Consider the following 26,870-nt stretch of genomic DNA (forward strand, 5'->3'; position numbering starts at 1 on the left):
CCTGTTAGCCCATAAGGATCGGACACCCATATGCCAGGACCATACAAGCCTGTTACATGAAATGCACCAAAACCAAAGCAAGCCACACCTGCAAGAAATAAATGTATTCCAAAGATCTTGGGCAAATCCAAAGAGGGTTTTCCTGTACGTTCATCACAAAATATTTCGAGATCCCAATATACCCAATGCCAGATAGCTGCCAAAAAGCACAACCCAGAAAACAAAATATGCGCTCCAGCCACACCTTCGTAACTCCAAATACCCGGATTAGTTATAGTCCCCCCCCGTGATACTCCAACCGCCCCAGGAATTGGTTATTCCTAAACGAGTCATGAAGGGTATAACGAACATACCCTGTCTCCACATTGGATCAAGAACAGGGTCAGAAGGATCAAAAACTGCTATTTCATACAGGGCCATCGAACCGGCCCAACCAGCAACCAAAGCTGTATGCATTATATGAACAGAAAGCAACCGTCCGGGATCATTCAATACAACGGTATGAACACGATACCAAGGCAAACCCATGGAAATACCCCTTTATGAAAGAAAAAAGACACTATGTAACTTTATTGCATTGTAAAAGACTATACTATGACTATGTTATGGACCCCCCTATTTAGTTTTAGTAAATTATTTCAACGCAAGGGTTCATATTTGTTCTATTCTGTTGGTAATAATGGAACAATTTTGTTCGTAGGAACAAAGAGAAGCAGATTTATTCTATACTCGATAAGTACCAATACGCAATGGGGAAGTGAATGCCATTTTCTATGAGCGAATGTGCCCATACTTGTTCATCATTAGAGGACACTATTCGTAATAATTTTCCCTTTTTTTTCTTGCTTTCTTTATCAAATTTTCATAAATGATGAATAAAATCTTATGAATTGAATAAAATCTGATTAGGATAAAGTACAATATTATAAAGAAAAAGAAAGGCTTTGTTACGTTTCCACATCAAAGTAAAATATAGTACTTAGTTCTTTTTTATTTCATTTAATGCCTATTGGTGTCCCAAAAGTACCTTTTCGAAGTCCTGGAGAGGAAGATGCATCTTGGCTTGACATATAGTGCGACTTGTCAGATATATTTGGTCATATGGGATTTCCCCGTTTTCTCCCCAATCGAGATATCCTCTGTTTCGCCCACGAAAGATTCATTTCATCATCAAAATTTTGGAGCGTGAAGTGCAATTAGATCCGTTTTGGGGGGGATTCGGATTACTATTATCAATTAGAAGAATTTATGGTTGTCTTAGTTGGACTACTACATTGAAGTATCCAGGCTCCGTTAAAAAAAACCAAGTGGTAATATATCTATTTCTATTTTATTTTATATCATAAAGTATTCCTTTTTTTAAAGAAAAATTTTTTTCAAACTATTATGTTAATCAATTGAGTAATATGCATGAATCCGTCAACCTTTTTTACGGAATGCATGAATTGAAAAAAAGGGGGGGATAACAAAAAGAAGTGGTAATGGGAACATTTGTACTATATGTGCAAATCAAAATCGGGCGGATCTTTACCCGGAGTAGAGCATAAACCTAAAAGATTAAAGAGGCCCATTTAAGAACAAGAAAATGACATCGTGATTTGGATTGGATCTCGATGAAACAATCCATCAATGAGAAGTTAATTGGATAAGTTTAATGAATTCTTTTTTTTTTTTTTTTTTACATTCGTTATAAGGAAAGGAAGACAAACTCATATTTAGTGAAAAAAAATCCTTTTATTATAAGTTAGAAGGAACTTGCTATGAAAAAAGAAAAAGTATTGGAATATACACATGATTTTTTTTGAACCGTATGCGTTAAAAGGCGCCTGTACGGTTCTTAAGGGATACAATTTGACCCTAATCAACCGACTTTATCGAGAAAGATTACTTTTTTTAGGTCAAGAGGTTGATAGCGAGATCTCAAATCAACTTATTGGTCTTATGATATATCTCAGTATCGAGGATGATACCCAAGAGCTGTATTTATTTATAAACTCTCCTGGCGGATGGGTAATACCGGGAGTGGCTCTTTATGATACTATGCAGTTTGTGCAACCAGATGTACATACAATATGCATGGGATCCGCCGCTTCAATGGGATCTTTTATCCTGGTCGGAGGAGAAATTACCAAACGTCTAGCATTCCCTCACGCTTGGCGCCAATGAGGCTTTTATTTATTTGAGAGAAAAAAGAAGACTATGCCTTCGCCATATGAAATATGAATATGAATATTAAGTAATAATAGCATGGCACTTTGAATTCGATATAAAAAAAATTTTTTGTTTTCACAACATTAGCTTATGTATCGAGAGAGTAATATGATAAAAACGTATTTCCTATTTTCTTATTTTGGAAGTCCAGTTCAGCGTCACAAACTTTTTTCACACCAGAGGTCTCTTAACAATATTTCTATTTATGTTATGGAGCGAAAAAAAAATTCTTTTTTCCTTAGTTTATTTATTATTTGATCAAATAAAAAGCAACTTTGGGATTGCTGAATGACAGACAAATCACAGACAAAAAAATATAATAAATATATATAGCAACGGAGCCATCATAGTATTTTTGAATTCCTCCGAAAGGAAGGGTGGTAAGTTGATCATTTACCGATCGGGGTCTGATCGATCCTATTTTTTATTTCTTTGATGGAAGGTAAGGGTCAATTTTATTGTAGAGCCGTATGCAATGCATAATGCCCGTACGGTTGTTCGATTCTATCTTTTTTTCTTGTTATTCTTTTATCTTTCTTTTATCTTCCCCTCATCATGAAAAAGAGAGAAACCTTTTATTATCTTATATCATCAGGGTAATGATCCACCAACCTGCTGGTTCTTTTTTTGAAGTAGCAACGGGAGAATTCATCCTGGAAGTGGGAGAACTGCTGAAACTACGTGAAACCCTGACAAGGGTTTATGTACAAAGAACGGGCAAACCCTTATGGGTTGTATCCGAAGACATGGAAAGAGATGTTTTTATGTCAGCAACAGAGGCCCAAGCTTATGGAATTGTTGATCTTGTGGCGGTTGAATGACAATAACCTGGATTTCGCGTCAATTCTGAAATGAACCCTGCCGAGTTGAATATTATTATTCTATGGAATCTTTTTTATTATTCTATTGAATAAAAGTAATTGATAATCATCCGGTTAGGATCGATCTAAACCAGCCCATTATGTATATGATTCAACATGCCAACGATTAAACAACTTATTAGAAATACAAGACAGCCAATTAGAAATGTCACAAAATCCCCCGCGCTTCGGGGATGCCCTCAGCGCCGAGGAACATGTACTAGGGTGTATGTGCGACTCGTTCAGATCATGAACTAGAACAAAGGAAAGAGAACAATGTTCGAATATCAATGATCAAATAGGATATAACGGAAAAACAAACTAGATTTCCTATCTAAAAATGGATGATATCCCTTTTATTTTGTATGAAATTTATGGTTTCTGTTGGTGTAAATCCACTCACCTCAATTCAAAATGAGAAGCAATTCTCCATTGGTAGCAAATGGTTATCCATTAAGCGGAGGAAATCTTAGTTAACATAGACCCCTCTTGCAAGAACGGACTAACAGGGTCAGTTACCCAGCCAACCTTCATAATTAAATACCGTTACTGTATAGGTAGAGCTTGTTGTGAAAGACCTATTACTGGATAATTCATGGGTAGAGCCGAAGAATGTGAACTATACAAGTTAGCAATAACATTGATTAAATGAAGTAAAGGCTCCGGTGTATAGAGAAGACCTCACCGTTGAAGAAGTAACCATAGAAACGATGGAATCCACTATTTCTTTATCATTACTTGATTTTTTTAATACTAGTATAGTCAAATTTCGTATTTCGAGGTGAAATGTCTAGAAAAAATCAAAAATTGTGGTTGGGAAGGTTATAGTAGCCAAAGCCATTGGAATTCTTAGTTTATACATTGGAAAAATCAGTTTTGTTATTAATATACTAGGAAAGGGGCAAAAGAATAACTGAAAGAAAGGAAATCTAGGAAATCTATTAGTTATTCGTTAAAGTTTCATTTATTCAATGACCAGAATTAGACGGGGATATATCGCTCGGAGACGTAGAACAAAAATTCGTTTATTTGCATCAAGCTTTCGGGGGGCTCATTCAAGACTTACTCGAACTATTACTCAACAAAAAATAAGAGCTTTGGTTTCGGCTCATCGGGATAGGGATAGGAAAAAAATCCATTTTCGTCGTTTGTGGATCACTCGAATAAATGCAGCAATTCGCGAAAGGGGGGTATGCTATAGTTATAGTAGATTAATAAATGATCTGTACAAGAGACAGTTGCTTCTTAATCGTAAAATACTTGCACAAATAGCTATATCAAATAGGAATTGTCTTTATATGATTTCCAATGAGATTATAAAAGAAGTAAGTTGGAAGGAATCCACCGGTTAAACGGAGTTGCCCGGAGAATGAACTCCGGGAAGGTCGAATAAAAAAGAAAAGAAAAATGAATAGAATATGAGAAAATATGAGAAAAGAAAGTAGTCAAAATAAAAATGAATCAACGCCTTCAAAAAAAAATTTTCTTCTTCCCAGATTCTTCTTTTTTTTCTTATGACACGAGAATTCAATCCGGATTCTTGGATTTTGACCACAAAATAGAAATCCGCGTTTGAGTTCGGATGGGGGTTTGAATTCAAGTTAATAAAGAGTAAAACCTACCTTTTTCTGCCTCTAAGACTAGTAGTTCTAGTGGTCGACTCAGTTCTTTCAAATTGTTTCTCATTATTAAGAAAAGGTAACAAAGATAAAATACGAGCTTGTTTTATAGCAATAGTAATTAATCGTTGTTGTTTCAAGGTCAATCTATTTACTCGTCTAGATAATATTTTTCCCTGTTCACTAATAAATCGACTAATTAAACTCATGTTTTTATAATCAATTCGATCCCCCGATTGGATCGGGGGCAAACGCTTACGAAAAGATCGCTTGGATTTAAGAAAAGTTCGCTTGGATTTATCCATGGTTTGGTTAGTTTATTTCTTATCCCTAAAATCCTATTTCAGCCGGATCTATAATTAGAATAAATAAATAGGATTTGGTTTGTTTATAATTATTTTTAACTATGTTAAATATGTTATATATATAATGTCATTTTTCCCTTTCCTTGCCTTGTAAGATTAAGATAAGGGCGCAAGTACTCGCTTCAATCTATTTCTTTATCTCCACGTGAATCGTATGTTTGTAACAATATGGACAGAATTTTCGTAACTCCAATCGATTAGGCGTATTGTGCCGGTTCTTTTGAGTAATATATCTGGAAATGCCCGTTGATTCCTTATTAACACCGTTTCGAACACAAGCGGTACATTCCAAAAGAACCGGTATTCGCACATCTTTACCCTTGGCCATGAACCTCCTTTGGATTTTTCATTTACTCAACTCTTCCTCTTTCAATCCGAAACGAAAAAGAAGAAAGGAAGGAAAAAACAAAAATAGAATTTGTAACTTGCTATCCTCTTATGCAAGATTTCACTACACTCAATATCGGAAATAAGATAGAAAGATTTCTAAACTTTCAAATCACAGTACAGCATTTTATATTTTATATAAGTATCTTGTATAATACTCTTTCCCTAGAACCACTGTTTGTATTCGACTTCCATAGAATGAAATATTCATTTCATTCCAACCAGAACCCGAGTCTCACAGCTGTTGAATGCACTTTTATTCTTTCTCTTTCCTCCCTTCTTCTAAAAAAGGGAAAAAAGAGAAAAGAGGGGGCTGATATTTAATTGTATCTCTAATATTCTTTATTCCGTCCCGCGCCAATAACTAGAATGGGAACGTCAACGCATCCGGGAAAAAACGATTAATCTCTATCAATAAACCTGCCAAAGAACCGAACCATAGAGTACTTAGTACCGGTGCCACGGAAAGATATGTTTTTTAGATCTCGCATTGAAAAACCTCCTTCATTTTTTCATTTTATTGTAATCAATAAGATAATACATATTTAAATGTACAATTATCTAGTAAAAAAGATTTACTTTTTGTTAAATACAGAAAAAACGTCCTTTTCTTCTCCAATATTCCCCAAAAAGACTCAGTTATTTTTCCTTGGGGTTCCGTTCCATATTTCATATAGATAGAAGTCTTTTGCTATTATTATATGTTAAATGAGACCAAAAAGACGAAATGAAAAGAAAAATTCTAGGTTTTAATAGAGGAGATAACGATGTGGAAAACAAGACAGGAATTCTCTACAATGACACTGTAGACCAACGGAAGGGATGTAGCGCAGCTTGGTAGCGCGTTTGTTTTGGGTACAAAATGTCACGGGTTCAAATCCTGTCATCCCTACCTATTACTACTCCTTTGAGCAGTAATGAGGTATTTTTTAAGATCAACTCACAATGGACATATCATATAGAATCTTTCATTCTTATGACACTATATAGTATGCATACAATGACACTATATAGTATGCATACAAGATGTATTGGGGCCAATTCTTTTCTTTTTTCTTTACAGTATTCTCTTTTATGATAAGAAAGCGCTCTTAGTTCAGTTCGGTAGAACGCGGGTCTCCAAAACCCGATGTCGTAGGTTCAAATCCTACAGAGCGTGATTCGGATCTTCTTCGATCGAATTCGGCTGAAACACTAACTGGAACTGGAACAGCAATCTTAATTTGACCTCCTGGATATTAAACAAAGGAGGAGGTCAAAAAAAGGGGGGGATGTTAATTAATCAAAGGTCCAACTGATCGCCACGCCTGTATTGTAAATATGCAGTTACAAATAATCCAGCCAAAGTAATAGGAATTAGACCTAAGACGATTCCAAAAAGAAAAACTTCAATCATTTCAATTTGTTTGAAAGGAGAAAAAAGAGGTAATATCTATACCTAAATATTAATCCAAATTACCACGAATCTCAATGACCAAGAATTGGTAATTGACACGATAAGTAACTAGAAATACACAGAAGTTCGCGGAAAGATTTCCTTTTATGAATTGTGCAATTCATTTCAAATAAGTCGTATCTTGCTCAGACCAATAAATAGAGCTGAGGTTATAGTTAAAGCCGTTAGTAGAAAACCGAAATAACTAGTTATTATAGGCATCAAGGAGCTAAATGAAATATGTTATTTTTATACATATGTTTATAAAAAAGCACTTACCTGAGTTTCATTTTTTACAAAATAGGAGAGAAACAAAAATACCAATTGCAAGCTTTTGATTCAAATATCATTATAGACAGCACTAACAAGGATAAAGTCACAGCTTTAGAAAAAGAAATTGATTAATCGTCTGTAACATCTACGCATACCGCGTTTGCAATCAGCGAATGCATTCTTGGATCATTTTTCAATTCAACTAATAAGAATTAGGTCGTGTAATTTCGTTTTAAAACAAAACTCTTTTCGAATCATTATGGAATCAAATTAGAAAATTATTACTCTTTTTTTTTTATCGAATCTATTTTCAATTTTAGAGCGAACAGTAATCTTATAAAACTTTTACTTTCTTTTTAACTAATTAGATTTCGTAATAGGTTATAATATCTTGCATATAATATCTTGAATGAATGAGAACAAAAAGTGATCACACGATCACTCGAAAAAAAAAAATAGGTGTTTTGGTTCAACTATATTATAAGACTAGTCATTTCTATTCTCTTTTGCTTTAGAAGTTCTAGTTTGTATCTTTCCTATTAGAAATCCGCCTCTTTGTAGTTAGGTCAAAAAAGAACCTTCAGATTTCAGATTTCGATCTAATACAACAATGCATGCATTAGTGATTCCAATTATTTCATTCGTTGTTCTTTTTCGTTTATCGAAGAAAATTTCCTATTATTCCTTGTTACTGGACGACTAACCAATTCCTAATTCCTTAAAAGATAAAAAAAGATTCCAACAAAAAGCGCTTATACAACTATGAATAACAAAGATTTATAGATCTAAAATCTACTTACATTTGCGGTAATATTCTAATCATTTCATGAATTATTAGAAACTCACTTATCAGATTCGCATTTTACCCTATCCTTAGTTTATAGCCCTAAACTCATAATGGCGAGAAATAGATTATTTGAAATTCAATAATTTTCTATTGAATGGGACATTCTTTTACATCGACAAACAACAAGAAAGAAATTATTTAGCACCTTTTTCCAATACTTATTGAAAGTGCATTGCTGTGTCAGAAGAAGGATAGCTATACTGATTCGGTATACTCTAAAGACGCCCTCGGTACAATATTGACGATCTCACAAAGATTTTTTCAGTGAATTTACATTTACTGATCCAATCTTTTACGGAATCGATCCCCTTTTGACTGTACAAGAATATGTGGAGCTCAGCATGTCTGGAAGCACGGGAGAACGTTCTTTTGCTGATATTATTACCAGTATTCGCTACTGGGTCATTCATAGCATTACTATACCTTCCCTATTCATTGCGGGTTGGTTATTCGTCAGCACTGGTTTAGCTTACGATGTGTTTGGAAGCCCTCGGCCAAACGAGTATTTCACAGAGAACCGACAAGGAATTCCATTAATCACCGGCCGTTTTGATTCTTTGGAACAACTCGATGAATTTAGTAGATCTTTTTAGGAGGCCTCAATGACCATAGATCGAACCTATCCAATTTTTACAGTGCGATGGTTGGCTGTTCACGGCCTAGCTGTACCTACCGTTTCTTTTTTGGGGTCAATATCAGCAATGCAGTTCATACAACGATAAACCTAATCCGAATTATAGAGCTACGACACAATCAAACCCAAACGAACAAAATGTTGAATTGAATCGTACCAGCCTCTACTGGGGGTTATTACTCATTTTTGTACTTGCTGTTTTATTTTCCAATTATTTCTTCAATTAAGAAAACGAGAGAGAACTAAAATAATAGACTAATCATTCTAGGTATTCTCTCTCTTAGCCCATTCGGAAGGATCTCATCTCATAATTATCCATGACTGTTTATGTCTCTAGCATGACCACTTGATGAAATGTGGAGGGAAGTGGCGGAAATGGCCGATACTACTGGAAGAATTCCTCTTTGGATAATAGGTACTGTAGCTGGTATTCTTGTGATCGGTTTAGTAGGCGTTTTCTTTTATGGTTCATATTCCGGGTTGGGTTCATCCCTGTAGTAATAGGATGAATTGAGTTGTATACATGAAAGCGTAAGAACTCAACGGATTCCCTTCTTTGTTTGTCTGATTTGAGGGAGAAGGTCCCGTTGAGTTCTTAATAATTAGAAGATTTTTTTATAAGTTCATTGAATAAGTTCTATTTACTCAATCAATTTTCCCCTCCTCTTTTGTTTGTCCACCACTTTTATAGTATTTTATATTTATAGTATACGTAATTATGTATACGTAATTATTTATTATGATAAGATAATATAATAATAAGAAAAAAATACGTAATAACTCTAAAAAACGTTCTGATACGTCTCTAAAAAATCGAAAAAAAAAAACTAGGAATGTTTGACGAACAGTATAAAGATAAAGAATCATTATTATTTCGACACAAGAAAAGGGTGTGAAAAATCCTTTTCTTGTGTCGAAGACTAGTAAGACGAATAACCCCTCCCAGAAATATTTGTTCCCTTCATTTATCCGTTCTATTTCGCGTTTCCTTTTGGATAGGATCTAGCCAAAGTAAATTGTATTAGAATCAAATGCATTTATGACATTTCAATCTCACAATAGCAACATAATAACATCACCCCGGTTTTTTGAAAAAAAAAAAAACAAACAAAAAAAAGAAAGAGGGGGTCAAGTCAAACAGTCTTCTTCACAATCTACATACTATGGCTAGGAATATGGTACAAGGAATTACCGGCATCTCGTAGAAAAATAGTATAAAAAGGGCTTTTATAATTTCTTTTTTTATATCATAATTACTAAAAAGAATTTGGTTCTTTTTAAAAACTTGATGTCGATAAATGCGCGAGTTTAGAAATTCATTTCGGACAATTGAACCTTCTCGAACTGCTTCTTTTTAAGAACCAAAAATATTTGTGCCAAAATAACAGATGCGAAGAAGAACAAAAGGCCTTGTACACGTAATGGATCTTGCAGTACTATTTCTGCATCTCCCTGACCAAATCCGCCCACATTAGGATTACTTGTCAACGGTTGATCCAATTTGATAGATTCGCCTTCTGAAACAAGAAGTATTGGGGTGAATTGGGTGATCATGTATTGTGATGTAAGTATTCAATTGCATTGGTTTTCTATTAAGATATTATGTCACAAAGCCCAATAGGTTTGGAAAGTCCAATATACTTTACTTATATAAGATAACTAATATTGAGTGTGATAGATAATTATATTTTTATGATATTGGCTATTAGTAATATTATAAAAGGATATCATTAACATCTGGTTACTAATTAAGCTGGAAAGAAGGTTTTAGAAATTCATTTAATTAGATAAACAAACCGGTTCACTACTAGTTAGCATGTCCAATCTGATATAAGAAGAAAATCTTATGTAATGCTAAAACTTGAAAAACATATCTTTTATCTTCTATCTTTTATATGCAAATTAGTCGGTAACTGCTCTGTTACGTGGAGGGTTCAAAATGTGGATGCGGTGGTCGGTTTGACGACATTTTAAAAAAATTTTAGGCCCTCGGAAAAACTTGCCGGGGGAGGGGTGCGGCTCGCCCACGGCGCACCCATGGGGGCTGACTCTGGCGCGGAGGAACATCATTACACAACACAAAAGATAAAGAAGTGGGTGGGAGGTATGGAGAGTAGGTGCTGGGAGATGGTGGTGATGTGGCTTAGGGATGAGCAAATGGTAACGGATACCAATATCAAAGCGAGTATCATCAGTAGTCGGTACCGATTCAGTACCAACTATTTTATGTTTCGGGATCAGTATGATACCAATACCATTCGGTTTGGTACTAGTATTTACCTAATTTTTGTCTACGGTATGAATATCGAACCAAGCACTTTGGTACCGATATCAAAATTAACAAAAAAATTTAAAAAAAATAAAAAAAACCCGTGATTGAAAAATTCGGGATCGGGCCATTCAAAAGCGGGAGACAACCGCTGCAGATGGCCGAAGCTTCTTGGTGGCAATGTGGAATGGATGAGGTGGCAGTGGATGGCGTGAGGTTGAACGACAATGTTAACTCAATAGGTGGTCTAAGTATCAATAATGTTTTTTTTTTCTTTGTTTTTTTTAAGATGTAAAAGCATTCAAAATACTACACATCTTTTTGGATTATTATTTTTTATAAACGGGTAACTTAGCATGACATATCAAATTTTATAAAAATATTATCTTCTCTAGAGGTGATTAATCGTTCTTGTTTCAAACCGTCACCTCATTATCAAGTTTTTTAGAACGACCGACTTGGATCACTGACGGGCCAATGGCTCATCCGATCATCTCCATTTCATCCATTTCATCTCCGGTTCACTACTAGTTAGCATGTCCAATCTGATATAAGAAGAAAATCTTATGTAATGCTAAAACTTGAAAAACATATCTTTTATCTTCTATCTTTTATATGCAAATTAGTCGGTAACTGCTCTATTACGTGGAGGGTTCAAAATGTGGATGCGGTGACTGCTCTGTTATCTTTTATATCACTGACGGGCCAACTTAAGCCCGTCCCAACTTAAGCCCTCTACCCCCCCCCCCCCCATATTAAATTGAGTCTTTTGGTGTGTCACCTTATCTACTTAGATCGGAGATAATTGACTTATCACCTACTTTGCGTTTTTTTAATCTATATTTATTTATATCTTTTATAATTAAGTATTTTATATCTCATATATATTAAATAAATAATAATAAACAACATATAAAACTTATAAAAAACAATTACTAGAAAAACACGCTTTATTATAATTTAGTTTATAACCTACAAAATTTTAAAAAGCACACCTCAAATAAAAACATAAAAATTAAACTAAAAGAATAAAAATGGGTTGAAATGAAGGTGAGTTGATCGTTTTAAATATAAAAATTAAAAACATAAATTAAAAGTGAATTAAAGTAAAGATGAGTTGATTTTTTAAATATAAAAATTAGAAATGGATCCCTGTGTTATATTTCATACGGTTCTTACCAACCTACAAACTTTTGGAACTCCAATGTCATGCTCAATTTGTGTTGAGGGCTGTTTTGAAATTTCAAACATTATCATGGCATTCCATTGGAGACGGCGTGGTGCTCTATATTTAAATTATAGTTATTTATCCATTACCAACTAAAAGACATGTGTCACAATGATTTTGATTTATAAGTATACTCTGTCCACTTGATGCTTGAGCGGTCCCAAGTGTAACACCACACCGCGCTATAGACGGTACCGTGAGGAGAGGCCCCAACACGATGATAGAACCGAGTAGTAACCCCCCCCCCCCATGAATACCACTTTAAACTTTAACTTTTAAAATATGTATTCTACCAGTTTTTTGTTTTGTTATTTTATTATTATAAAATTTAATTTACTGAATAAAAATTCCAAATTTTGTCTATGCTAGGGCTGTTCAAAAAGCTCGAGGCTCGAAGCTCGGACTCGTGGCTCGCACGAAAAAAGCTCGATTAAAACTAGCTATAAAAAGTTGATTTGAAACATCTTACGCTGATTTGGATCATTTTTATAACTGAGCCAAAATGGACTCTGGCTCGGCTCGTGGGCTCGATCTTAAGCTCGTTTAACTTCAAAATCAAGCTAGAGCCTAACTAAGTTACCCCATTTAATTTCGAGCCCGAGCTCGAAAACACCTTGACTCGACTTAGGCTCGACTCATCAACAGCGCTAGTCTATGCTAACCAAAAGCTATGCGATAACTTTCACGATAAAGTTTGTAATCATTAATAATATTTTTATGATAACTTCAATTGAAAATTACTTGACTATTTAAATAAAATATGGTAACATACTACCCTATATAAATGAGACAATAAAGGAAAAAATATATCGACCAATTAAAAAAATATATTCAATACTTCCCTTCAAGTTGGAGCATGAATGTCACAAATGCCCAACTTGTCAAGAAGTGCACGAAATTGTAATGCACCAAGTGGCTTAGTTAATAAGTCCACAATCTGTAATTTTGTATTAACGTGAATGGGCCAGATTTCCTTTGATTCTACCTTTCCTGGACAAAGTAATAATCATCTCGACGTGCTTAGTTTTCTCATGATACACTGGGTTATTTGCAAGATGATGTGCTGCAAGATTATCACAAAAAAAGAGGTGTTTCACCGTCTGGAGGAACTCCAAGGTCTGTCATAAGCCTCTCATCCATAGAATTTCACTTATAGTAACTGCCATGGCATGATACTCAGTTTCAGCTGATGAGCGAAACACGACTGATTGCTTCTTTGATTTCCACGAAATTGGAGCACCCCCTAACAGAATTAAGTAACCGGTCCTTGATCATCTCGTTAGAGGACGACCAAGCCAATCTGAGTCGCAATAAGCAGTAAGACTCGTTCCTCCTTCCTTAGGGAGAAGGATTCATTGCGCCGGGGTAGTTTTAAGGTATCTCAATACATGAGTTACTACATCCATGTGTGTCCATCTTGGATCACCAACAAATTGGCTTAAAATGTTCACTGAATATGCAATATCAGGTCTTATGGCTTGAAGGTAGAGAAGTCTCCCCCCCAAACCTTTGGTACTTGTGAGCATCAACCTGTGGTTCTTCATCGTCCTTGCCTAACTTCAAGTTTTGTTCCATTGGGAAGGAGCTTGGCCTACAACCAAGCATGCCAAAATATGCTAGGATGTCAAGTGTATATTTGCGTTGACTTAGAACTAGCCCATCCTTTGTTTGAATAGCTTCAATTCCCAAAATACTTGAGCAATCCAAGGTCTTTGACACTAAATTATTTGTCTAAGTATGCTTTGGTGCGTTTTATCTTGTTGAGGTCATTTCCGGTAATGATAACATCCTCAGCATATATAAGAACCGTAACAAAACTGTCACCGTTCTTATATACAAAGAGTGAGTGATCCACATTGGATTGTTTAAAACCAATGTTCACAAGAGCAATAGTGAACCTTTGATAGCAATTTCTGGAAGCATGTTTAAGACCATAGATCGACTTCCTTAACCGGCACATTCTTGTATCTTTTTCTTTTAACGAAACCTTGGGGAATCTTCATATAAACCTCTTATTCCAAGTTTCCATGAAGGAAATCATTATTAACATTGAGTTGTTGAGTTAACCACCCTCGTTTTACTACCACTATGAGTAAGGTTCTAACAGTCACGAGTGTTATAACAGGTGCAAAAGTGTCATGGAAATCTATACCATCCATTTGAGTAAAACCTTTTGTCACAAGGCATGCTTTGTAACGGTCAACTTCACCAGTTGGTTTGTATTTTATCTTGAAAACCCATTTCGAGTCGATTGTTCGTTTCCCTTCTAGTAATTCTTCAAGAGACGATGTTCCATTCTCTTCGAGAGCTTTAATTTCCCATTTCATTGCTTCTTTCCATTTTTCATCTTTTGCAGCTTGGCTAAAGGACTTTGGCTCATCATTAGATGAGATTGCCACTAAAAAAGCTTTGTGACTTTCAGAAAAATTATTATAAGAAATATAATTAGCCAAAGTATGTACCGTGGATGACCCTGGATTATCTGCATGTAACGAATGGTCTATAGAAGAAGAAGGCTTTGTAATATAGTCATCCAGATGTTTGGGTTGAGTTTTGACTCTCTTTTCTCTTGTCAGTTCATTAGTTTCAATAGGAATAGATTTTGTTTCTACTTGTTCTTCGGCATCTTGGGCTACATCTTCATGGTGATTATCGCCTTGAATTGGGCTTTCAAGGCCTATAACTTGTGGTTATGGAAGATTAACTATCATTAGCTCTCGCCCCAGTTTCTTCATTTGGTTTCAGATGTTTGATCGTGAAGGGATTTGGCCCAATGAATTCATCAAAGAATTCTGGTCCATAGCAGTCATTTGTCTATTCAAATTGAGGCCCATATTGGTGTTGGTTTTAAAAGGGAATATTTCTTCAAAAAAATTAACATCCCGAGAAGTGATAGTTTTTCGGTTTTTCATGTCAAAATTTTTGTACCCTTTTGTACCAATAGGATAGCCCAAGTAAACATCTGTTCTCCTCCTCTCTTTATATTTATCTCCCTTTGTCTTTGTCTCATTGCTTCTATAGTAAGCCAAACACTAAAAAACTTTCGTTAGATCATAATTAGGTTTTTGTTTGTGTAATATCTCGTAAGGGGTTTTCTGCTAATGACGGTGGACGAAAGTCGGTTTATGATGTGAGTGACTGTTAGGACACATTCTCTCCAAAATCTAGTGGGGTGGTTGGCCTCAAACTTGAGCGCCCCGGGCAATCTCAAGAAGCTATCGATGCTTTTGTCACACCTAACCTACGGCAGAACATGCTGGGGCGCAATAATATTTTATCATAGCTCAAAGACACTAATATAAATATAAAGTGTCAATATCTAATTTTATTTATTCAACAAAAAGTACAAAAGAATTTCACAAATCAAAATCACTCAAAACTATTACATCAAACTAAAAACAAATAAATTACTCTTTATTCTAATAAAACCTAAGGTCCAACTAAGTCTTGCATCTTCAATCATCCCAAATAGCTACATGCGATAAGCGTAAAAATAGATATATTTTGTCAACAATAATGTTAAGCAAATAATCACAATTTGAGATATATATAATGATTAAAATGACAATTTCTTGCGATAATGTGCATTACATCAATCAATCAATCAATCAATCATACCCAGTAAAATCCCACCGACAGCAGAGCTATAGGTAGGGTCTGGGGAGGGTGGGATGTAGGCACACCGTACCTCTATCCAAAGGAATAAAGAGGTGGCTTCCAGAGAGACCCTCGGCTCTAAGAACATGTGTATGAAGCAAAAAAAGGAAATCAAAGTTTAACAGTTATATAAAAAACTACTACTAATTATAATAATATTAATAAAAAGGTCACAGTTTAACCGTAATATAAAAGCTAATAATAATAATAAAATATGTAAGGGAAATACCATTATGGTATGTGACCTAAATAAGTTAAGTCTAAGCCTTAAGGTATTCAATTCTCTCTAAAAATCCTTAACTTTAATTCTACTTCTCCACGAATTCCTATCCTCAACCATGTCCTCGGAGAGGTTTAGGTCTATCAAATCATGCCTAATCCTCTCATCCCAAGTCAATTTCGGTCGTCCTCTACCCCTCCTCCCCTCTATAGTAATGTTTTCTACGGATCTAACAGGATTCGTCGTCTGTCTTCTCTTTACATGTCCAAACCATCTCAATCTCCACTCTCTTATCTTGTCTGCTATGTTCGCCACCCCTAATCTCTCGCGAAGCACAACGTTTCTTATTCTGTCTAGCCTTGTGTGCCCACACATCCAACGTAGCATTCTCATTTCTGCTACCTCCATCTTCCGCACTTGTGCCTTCTTGATGGCCCAACAATCTGTTCCATATAGCATTGCAGGTCTAACTGCCACCCTATAGAATTTTCCCTTCAGATTAGTCGGGAAACTCTTGTCGCATAATATACCTGTGGCTGCTTTCCATCTACACCATCCTACCTGAACTCGGTGGGTCACATCACTGTCTAATTCCCCATCGCTCTGTACAAATGATCCTAAATACTTGAACTTCGTTACCTGCGGGACCACCTGCCCTTCAATTGTGATGTGTGCGTCTTCACTGTCGTTTATCTCACCAAAATCACAGTGTAGGTACTCCGTCTTAGATCGGCTAATCTTTAAACCTTTTGTCTCTAAGGTTGTTCGCCACTCCTCAAGCCTCATGTTTAGATCTTGTTTTTTCTCAGCAAGTAACACAATATCGTCTGCGAACATCATGCACCACGGGAGAGTCCCCTGAATCGACTTTGACAACTCATCCAAGACTACTGCAAAAAGAAACGGGCTCAACGCTGACCCCTGGTGAAGACCTACCTCTACAGGAAAGAAATCAGTATCCCCCACTGGCGCACGGACACTTGTTTCACTCCTGGTATACATATCCATAATTATCTCTATGTATTTCCTGGGCACTCTTCTACCCTCCAAGCACTCCCAGAGCACCTGTCGTGGCACACTGTCGTAGGCCTTTTCTAGGTCAATAAACACCATATGTAAAATAAAAGTGTCTTTTCAACATGCCACTATATTCGGAAATGTTTACTCGAACGACATATGATCATACTATAAGGATGATGATGAGGATGAGGATAAGAATGAGGATGCCAACTAACCATAAAACTGTAAACACATAGTCATTTAGCAATTAGCAACTAATCGAGCAATATCACAACTACGCAAATAGTAGAATTATGTTTGAGTATATACTTGTATAATAAATAAATAATAAAAGTTGTGTGCACATAAAGCCCCCAAAATATAAAATAGCAAAAAAGGAGAGAGCGATTGCTGACCTTAGAGTGGTAGTCGAGTTAAACAAGACGAGGATGCGGAAATAAACGAGATTAACGAGCAGAGCCAACTTAAGAAATAAACCTAAAATTTTTATAGATGATAAAATAATTAAAAATGAGCATTTAGAAACTGGAATCTCGTGGAAAAAAACCATACAGTTCTCAAGTTATGATAAAAAGAAAATTTAAATGAGTTGAGACGGGTCAGAACCCGAACAGTGATTTAGGGTTCGGGTTATGGTCCGTTACATGTAAAACATGAAAAAAAAAACTAAAACTCTTATAGAGTGAAAAATGATTTTAATCAGACGGTATAGAAATTGAATATTCTCAATTTTAATTATTTAAGAACTCTAAACGCGTCAAAAATGCAATATGTCAATAACTCAAAAATCATTCCATAGATCAATGGTTTATATCAAATAATTCGAAATCAATGGTTCTTATCAATCAATAAATAATTTATGCTAAAAAAACACTCAATAAAATACCAATACGATAAAAGTAACATTAACTGGTTATTCGTACCTTAAAATGAAGAGTAATCTATGCACTTAAAATTAAACAAAAACAGACCCCATAAATCCTTTTTGGGGATGAGAGAGTACGCTAACGTGCACTACTATTCGCTGTAAAAAGATGTTTAACGTGTTTTTAGTTGGTTGAACTACCTGAACAACGAACGAAACAAATAGGCAGCAAAGGTGTCAATATATATCACATATGCATTGAGGATTTCTTTCAATCACTAAATAAAAATAAAACAAAATGGGTAACCGACCTGCCATTAACGATGGTGCTAAATAAGAGAGATATGAGGGATGACCATGGTTTGCCAGGGTTCAAGTCCTGATCTCACCAGGTTTTACCGGCTTCTCTCTGTCGTGCCGTTTGACGGGCATGGGGGTTGGGTTTTATCCGGGGAATCCCTCAATAGGTGGACCACTAGGGGCTACATCCGTCCAGACTCGTAGCCGGCTCGGGCTACTTTTAGCCATTGGGGGCCGCGTACGGAGCACTAGGCGTTACTTAGTTGGTCGTTCTAAAAAAAAATACATATACCCCCCTATTAATTTCATTTATTACATATATATCTCAATCTTAAATACAAAGAGGGTGTTTGGTATTAAGTTTGAAAAATGCTTATTAGCTTTTTCAAGAAGCCAATAAGGTAAAAAGGTGTTTGACAAATGTAAAAGCCCCTTTTATTTTGGCTTTTTTATTGGCTTGGGGAAGCTATTTTCCAAAAGCTCCAAGAGCACCTGTGATTGCTTATTTAACTCTAAAAGTGCTTTTTGTCAAAAGTGCTTATTGGCTTATGGCTTTTTGAAAATGAGTTTTAAAAAAAGTGTTTTGATTAGCTTATTTATGTAAAATGACCAAAAAGATCATTCTTATATATTTAAAATCATTTACTACTACATTATTTTTTATGAAAGTTGAATCCATTACTTTGCCTGACAATTTTTATAATTTCTTGATTAGACCAAAATAACATTACGTTCATACAAATTGTAAATACTTCATAGAAAAAAAACCAAAACGCTATTCTAGTACACTAATCCTCACGATTCCATTATATCTTGCGCAATTGTATCTCGTATCGCTGCCATATACAAATCTTCATTATTCATACAACGTGCACTTGAACCTTCATCATGAACTTCATTACTAGTACCACCTTATGTGGGATTGTAGGATTCTTTCAAAAGCTCTAAATCCTATCTTTTCAAAAACACTTTTGGGCATTTTAATTGGAAAATTACTAATCTACCCACCCTTTACCCTAATCCAAAATATATTCATAAAATAACACTCTGCTGTTGTTCTTCTCTTGTTCTCTTATTGCCGTCGACCAGCCAATTCCTCTTCAAGAATACTTTTTGACTTTATTGTACGCCATCTCCTTTAATTATTATTCTTTTCCTATATTGTACGTCATCTCAATTATTTTCCTTTAATTATTATACTTTACTGTAGAAAATTATATTTTTGTTATTGTACATTATATGATTATAGTATTGTTACTCTAGATGATTTTATAAGAGGGTGTTATCGATGCTTGCTTGACTGAACTTAGAAAAGGGAATAGGCCCGGTACTCATTTCAATAAGGTTGGGTGGGCAAATTTATGAAAAACCATTGAAGGAAAAAACTGGCAAAAACTTTGATAAAAAACAACTAAAAAACAAAGGGGACAACATGAAAAAAGATTGGAAGCTTTATGACCGCTAAATGAGACTTGAAACTGGAATCGGTGGGACAAGAAGCTTAATTGATGCATCATCTAAGTGGTGGGAGGAGAAAATAAAGGTGGGTTCTACTATTATTTTTTATTATGTGTAGTTAAAATTGCATCATGAAATCCATAAATTAATCTGTTTATCTTTTAGGTAGATAAAGAGTTTGCCAAATTTAAGGACACAAATTTGGACATGTACGAGACACATTATGCTCCTTTGTTTTGGGATTGTGTTGCTGTTGGAGATCAGACTATGACTCCGTTACAATTTCAAGACAATAGCAATTTGGAAGATGTAGATGGCACAGGAGATGGAATCAATTTTGGTGATGAATAGCCTTTTTTTTCCTACTTTAGTTGAAAGTAGTTTGGGTAAAAGGAAGAAGTCTAAAGATGTTATCAGCAACCGCTCAACCAAGAGTAAAATTTCATATATTGAGGAAAAACTAGATGTTGCATTGGATATCTTAACAACAAAATACACGCCGAATAGTCACTCTCCAACAATATCAGATTGCATGAACATTGTCCTTACTTTTCCTGATTTCAACGAAGGTTCTAAAAAGTATTCACAAGCATGGAATGTCTTAACCAAAAAGCAAATTCGTGAAGCTTTTATGTTTCCAATGATTCACGAAGCAAATATGGAGTACCTTAAGTTACTTATTGAACAATGATTTATCGTTTGACATTATATCTTATCGTTTGACATTATGTGATATCATTTGACATTAGGTGTTATTGTTTGACATTATGATTTATCATTTGACATTATGTTTTATCATTTGACATTACGTGTTATCGTCTTGATTTTAAAGTTATATTATATAGGATGGATAGTGACAACTCTGATTCATACAATGATGAAGAATATTCGGATGATGAGGATGTGCAATTCAAATTGTTATGTGCAATAGCTGTGAAAGGATTCCTAGTAGCTCGTAACTTGCGTATTGCACGAATGCCATGCCACACCTCGAATCGCAAAGGGAATATATTTATTAATAAAATATTAAATGGTCATCTGAGGCGGTGTTATGAAAATTTTAAATTGCACGCACCAATTTTTAGGTAGTTATGTACAGATCTTGCAGCTAATTACGGATTGAAACAAACACGTAATATATCTATTGAGGAGTCGGTCAAAATCTTCTTGTTGACTTTGGTTCATGGATGTAAGAATAGATTTGTGCAAGAATCTTTTAACCATTTTGGGGAAACAATTCATAAACATTTCCATACAGTTTTAGTAGCCGTGCTTAAGATGAGTGCCGATATCATCAGGCCAGCCGCAAACTATAATGAAGATGTACCTATACATATTCCAAATAATCCCCGATATTATCCAATGTTCAAGGTATTATTCAATATTCTATTTACTTAGATGGTTGTCAATCTTTAAAAAATGATTTTATTATGATATATATTGTATTTGTAGGATTGCATTGGGTATAGATGGGACACATTTGAGGGCATCAGTTCCACAGAGCAATCAAGCGAAGTACATTGATCGAAAGGGATATGCTACACAAAATATAATGGATGTTTGTGATTTTAATATGTGCTTTACATTTTTGTGGGCTGTATGGGAGGGGATCGCACATGACACATGAATTTACAATGAAGCCTTACATGGACCGAAGCTTCATTTTCCACGTCCAACGGGTGGTTAGTGCCATTTTTTACTAATGCAATTTTTATGTTTTTAATACTTGTTTGAAATAAATAACAAGTCCTTGTTTTATTTGCAGATAAATATTATGTTGTTGATGTCGGATACCCAAATACTAAGGGGTATCTTGCACCATACAAAGGTACTAACATTCGTTATCATCTACCAGATTTTCATCGTGGACAGACTAGTGCTATGCGTGCTCCTCGCGGACCGAAAGAGACTTTTAACTATCACCACTCATCATTGCAGAATATCATTGAACGAACTTTTGGAGTGTGGAAGGCTAGGTGGGCGTTATTGAGAGATATGCATGTTAATTACAAGTACAAGCACCAAGTGAGAATTGTGATAGCATCCATGGCAATCAATAACTATATTAGAAAGGCCGGTAGGTTTGATGAAGTATTTAACAGGGCACAACAAGAATCCTATAATCCCACAGAAGGTGGTACGAGTAACGATGTTCATGATGAAGATTCAAGTGCACGTCGTACAAATGATGAAGATTTGTATATGGCAGCGATACGAGATACGATTGCGCAAGATATAATGGAATTGTGAGGATGAGTGTACTTGAATAGTGTTTTGGTTTTTTTTCTATGAAGTATTTACAATTTGTATGAACATAATGCTATTTTGGTCTAATTAAGAAATTATAAAAATTGTAAGGCAAAGTAATTGATTCAACTTTCATAAAAAATAATGTAGTAGTAAATGATTTTAAATATCTAAGAATGACCTTTTTGGTCATTTTACATAAATAAGCTAAGCCAAACACTTTTTAAAAAGTGCTTATTGGCTTTTTCAACCAATAAGTTAATTCAAACACTTTTTTTAAAATTCCTTTTCAAAAAGCCATAAGCCAATAAGCACTTTTGACAAGAGCACTTTTAGAGTTAAATAAGCAATCCCAAACACCCTCTAATTACATATATCCTTTACTTAAACCTAAAAATATCAAATTTGCCAATATCATTTATTTTATTCAAAATAAATTATAGTTAGACTAACTTATCCCTAAACCTAGAATTACAAATTTATCTATCTGCAACTTCGGTTTCCTTTTTCAAAGAAGGGATTTTTACATATTTACTCTTCCTAACTATGTAAATTACATATTTCCCTAAAGTACAAGTTTTTAATACAAAATGTACAATACTCTTTAAACATGTTTTAAAGAAATATATAATTTCAAAGTTTAGCAAAGAGAAATATATAAATGCCCTTCAAAAAAACCTCCTTACCTTTCTCATGAACAAAAAGCTCCATGCCTCCCGTAAGCTCTGGAATGTACCAACAATATGAATTTCATTTAAAAGTTCAATAAAATACTCCTAGCATTTAACGTATCATGAGTTCAGACCACCCAATCGATTATGTATTGCCCTATTTTTTAATAGCTTCTGCCATCATTACATCATCTTAAACACATTTTTAACATTTATCCAAAATCCATAACCATCGTAATCAAATCAAAATCCGGTGAACTCTAATCGAATAATCGTCGGTGTAATCAAATCAATAACTAGTGTAATCAAATCAATCGTCGGTTCATATGGAATCAATTCAAGCGCTGACATTTGAAATCAATAGTCGTTGAACTGAAGTCAAACACGACTAGAACCGATTGCTCAATTCAATCACCTCTGTTAGTTCACTAGTAAGGTTTATATAAATCAAAAGCCAGAATCAGAAGGGTCATGGGGTTGAAGAAGGGCAACTTTGTCAATGAGTACATTTTATTAAACAATGGGATATATGTAATATTAAGTTTAGAGTTAGGGATATATGTACTTAAGTTATTTAATACTTACTCTCTGTCCCATTAAAAAAAAATGTTCATATTTTCTTTTTTATTTGTCTCATTACAAATATCTACTTTCAAAATTTATTAGCCAATTTTCAATTTTATTCTTAAGCACACACAACTGCCATTAATAAACAATATGGTGGACCCATTTTCCAAGGACATTATTGTCATTTGGTTAGTCAAAAAAATAATTATTCAATCTACCTTAAACTTTATGTTTTTCAAACTAAGACACTTTGACCGGGACGGAGGGAGTAAGGGGATATATGTAATTCTTCCTTCTTTTTATAACATTTATAACTTATAATTTATTTAATCATTTAAATAAATATTAAATTTAACAATGTATTAACCGAGAAAACGTAGATTGTCACTAATCATTATTATTATTATTATTATTATTATTATTAATTTATGGTTTAAAAATCGGCAAATTTTACAGGATTTCATACTTTTGAAAAGTTCGTTCCGAAATTAACAAAAAACTACGACAAATAAATCATCTTATTAATTTTAAAATTTAAGAAATTTCGTGTATTACTAGGGTTCTAAAACTAGTATATATATGTGTGTGTGTGTGTGTATATATACACGTATAATAATAATGCATACATACTCGAAAAATTTTAGAAGAAAGAAAAAAAATTATTTTAAGTGTCCAGAGATGTTCGGTTCGTTAAACGGATAAAAATAATATTTGTTTTTAAGATAGATATAATTTAAATAATAATAATAATTAATAAAAATTCAAAGCCGGGCTTAAGGGGACTCGAATCTGTGCCCTAGACCAGTTCAAAGTATAATACACCATGCACCAACCATCCGAGCTAGTGCTTTAGTTTGTTGGTGAAATAAAACAAGAAAAACTCAAACAGAACTTGAAACTGGTCCCAAATCATTATAAACCCTACTTTACAAAATCTCAAATTGAAGGTCTACTGTCCTCTGTTATAAAAATTGACAGAGGGTTTTGATTAAGCATCAAAATCTAAGCATAAAACATGTTACAATTATCTGGTATGTGTAGCAATCAAAGGAGAACAAGAAACTTACTTTTTGGCTTGAAACTCAAACTTAAAAATGGCATTGGAAGGTTTCTTTGTAAAATTGATTTAGGGTTTAGTTTGATAATGTTATAAGGTGTATGAGGGATGAGTTAATTGAATTATGAATGTGTATTTACAGGGTTTTGATATAATACCAGTCCGCGGTTCGTTATGAATGAATTGGTTAATAAACATTTGTCAATTGCTCAATTAAAACGATGATTGGTAGCGCTTTAGGTAGGTTGATGTGTAGGGAGATCAATTCCATGATTCTCGACTGAGTTGGTGGATAAAAAATAAGGTGGGGTGTCCCGTATGAGATGATGCGGAAAGCGGGGAGAGGGAAAACAAGTTTTTTAATATATTTACAAACCAACCCCTCGAGTTAGATTAGTTAATCAAGTTAGATCAAAACTTAGTTTAGAGGTGGATTTGCACATGATTGATAGTTTAAAATATTTTATTGAATAAACGAAACTAAAACCGAGTGACTCGAAGTGAAAATAAATAATCAATGATCAAATGAAATAAATTGTTGATTTTATTAAATAACAATAGTTCGGATGATAAAATAACATAAAAATTTAAGTGGTCGAGTTTTCCGGTCCGGAAATTGACGAATGTTACAGGTTAAGCCCACTTTAATGCACCTGAACCCCCTAACTTGGGCCAAGCGTTTCAAGCAATGAACTTGAACTTGAACCTGAACACTAACGATCTATCGCTCATGGATCCTAGGGCCACCTCTCATCTGATTGCCTACCAAGGTAAACCGTCGACTTGATTAATTAACTTTATTTTAGTCGGTAATGGCAATCGTGTTCCAGTTCTTGCGTCGGGACACACAACCCTACCACATGCACACAAACAATTTAAACTTAACAATATACTTTATGCTCCTCAAATAAGTAAAAGTTTACTCTCTGTTCGTCAATTTACAATTGATAATTGGGTTTTCGCTGATTTTGACTATTTTGGTTTTTCTTTGAAGGATTGCCCGACTAGGGAGCTTTTATCCTGCCACGACAGTATCGATCCATTATACCCGTTCACCACCACTCCTCCAGCATCTAGCTATTTTGTTTCTGAAGTTTTCAAATTGTTGCATGATCAGCTCGGGCATCCCAGAGTATATGTTATGGATTTTTTAGCCTAAAATAAATTTATTTCGTGTAATAAAGTTTGTTTGTCTTTTGGATACAAATACTATATGATACTTATTGATGACTTAACACAATTCACATGGATTTATTCATTAAAATTTAAATCCAAGGCATATGAAAAAACAACTCCATGCTTTCATTAAAACTCAATTTCACGCATCTATTAAATCTTTTCAAAGTGACATGGGACGAGAATTTGATAACTATCAATTTAAATTGTGTGCCGCTACAAACGGTCTACAATTTCGATTCTCATGTCACCACACCTCGCAAAAAATGGTAAAGCCGAGTGTATGATTCGACGCCTAAATGAGAATATGAGACTATGCTCATACTAATAACCTGAGCCTCCTTACCTGGCACCTTTTAGGTCGAGGCGCTTCACACATCGGCTTATCTTCATAACATTCTCCGCACACCTCTTCTTAAAAACCTCACTCCCACTACCATTGTATACCGTCGTAACCCAACCTATGATCATCTACGTACCTTCGGGTGCACATGCTACCCTAATGCTATTTATCCCAACCATATGCCTTACCATATGCTCATGCTTCAAGATTGTTATCATTTTAGTGACCCGAGCACACCTGCAATACTCAGAAAGGCCTAACTTGTTTCCACCATGAAATATCTTACCCTGCATCCTTTGTCCACTTAAAGTTTATTCGTTTTCCGGTATCAATACTTAGTCCATTCAACCCTATCATACATGTCTATATGTTTGCATACTTTTCCACATTTACTTCGTTTATAAACATCTTTTACTTATAATTTCAAATCGTCAATTATTTTAAATAATTAATCAATAAATATCTAATCAAGTAGATTTTCTTCTAAAGAACTTTACATCTGGTTCACTACTACTACTGCTGCTGCTACAGCTACTGCTGCTGATGCTATTGCTACTGTTGGTGCTGCTGCTACTGCTACTGCTGGTGTTGCCGCTGTTGCTTCCGCTACCGAGTCATTTCACTTGAAGATCCCCCATAATGTTTTCATAGGACGCCACCCAACAGAAAATCTTTTACACTAAAATTTTTACAAAGTTTTCTAAGCTTTAACACTAGCTAAGGATATTTTTTTTATCATGCAAATTATTGTTAGTATTATTATTTTCCTTGAGTTATAAAAACATCATGTTTTTACAATCGATTTTCACAAACTTGAACGAGTCTCAGAAATCATTTTTCCCCTATTTGTCAACACCAATTAGTTTCGATTAAGAAATCATGGCATCACCTCCATAATAACTTTCATGCCACAAACACACTTTCGAGAAGATAGGCATCGAAAGCTTTATTTTGATTTTCTTTCTTTCTTTCTTATATATATATATACATATATATATATATATATAATTCTATTTGGACATAATTGAAATAATTTATGTATCGAATTCTTTCGAAGGTTGTTTACGAATTTGATATTGAGTTTGGTTATTTGTTAATTAGTAAGCTATTTCCATGCATCATTTATAGTTGCATTTTTGAATCGGTTTACTTTTATTATTT

General features: G+C 34.6%; 1 protein-coding gene, 2 non-coding genes and 1 pseudogene across 3 annotated transcripts; all 4 read left to right on the forward strand.

Annotated features, from left to right (window-relative positions):
- Positions 1-16: 16 nt before the first annotated feature.
- Positions 17-3,303, forward strand: LOC143548330 (ATP-dependent Clp protease proteolytic subunit). The gene is made up of 3 exons (XM_077039530.1): positions 17-1,073; positions 1,863-2,156; positions 2,807-3,303. The coding sequence occupies exons 1-3, from the start codon at positions 1,003-1,005 to the stop codon at positions 3,030-3,032; spliced, it is 591 nt and encodes a 196-aa protein (XP_076895645.1). The 5' UTR covers positions 17-1,002; the 3' UTR covers positions 3,033-3,303.
- Positions 3,304-6,260: 2,957 nt separating this feature from the next.
- On the forward strand, positions 6,261-6,334 carry TRNAP-UGG (transfer RNA proline (anticodon UGG)). The gene has a single exon. It is a non-coding gene; the product is annotated as a tRNA-Pro (tRNA).
- A 193-nt stretch (positions 6,335-6,527) lies between these two features.
- TRNAW-CCA (transfer RNA tryptophan (anticodon CCA)) lies at positions 6,528-6,601 on the forward strand. Its single transcript has one exon. It is a non-coding gene; the product is annotated as a tRNA-Trp (tRNA).
- Positions 6,602-20,494: 13,893 nt separating this feature from the next.
- Positions 20,495-26,392, forward strand: LOC143548331 (uncharacterized; annotated as a pseudogene).
- The last annotated feature ends 478 nt before the right edge of the window (positions 26,393-26,870 follow it).

This window comes from Bidens hawaiensis, unplaced genomic scaffold, assembly GCF_021521415.1.
Source record: "Bidens hawaiensis isolate Kalapana, Puna unplaced genomic scaffold, B.hawaiensis_p1.1 tig00015054_1, whole genome shotgun sequence".
NCBI lineage: Eukaryota > Viridiplantae > Streptophyta > Magnoliopsida > Asterales > Asteraceae > Bidens > Bidens hawaiensis.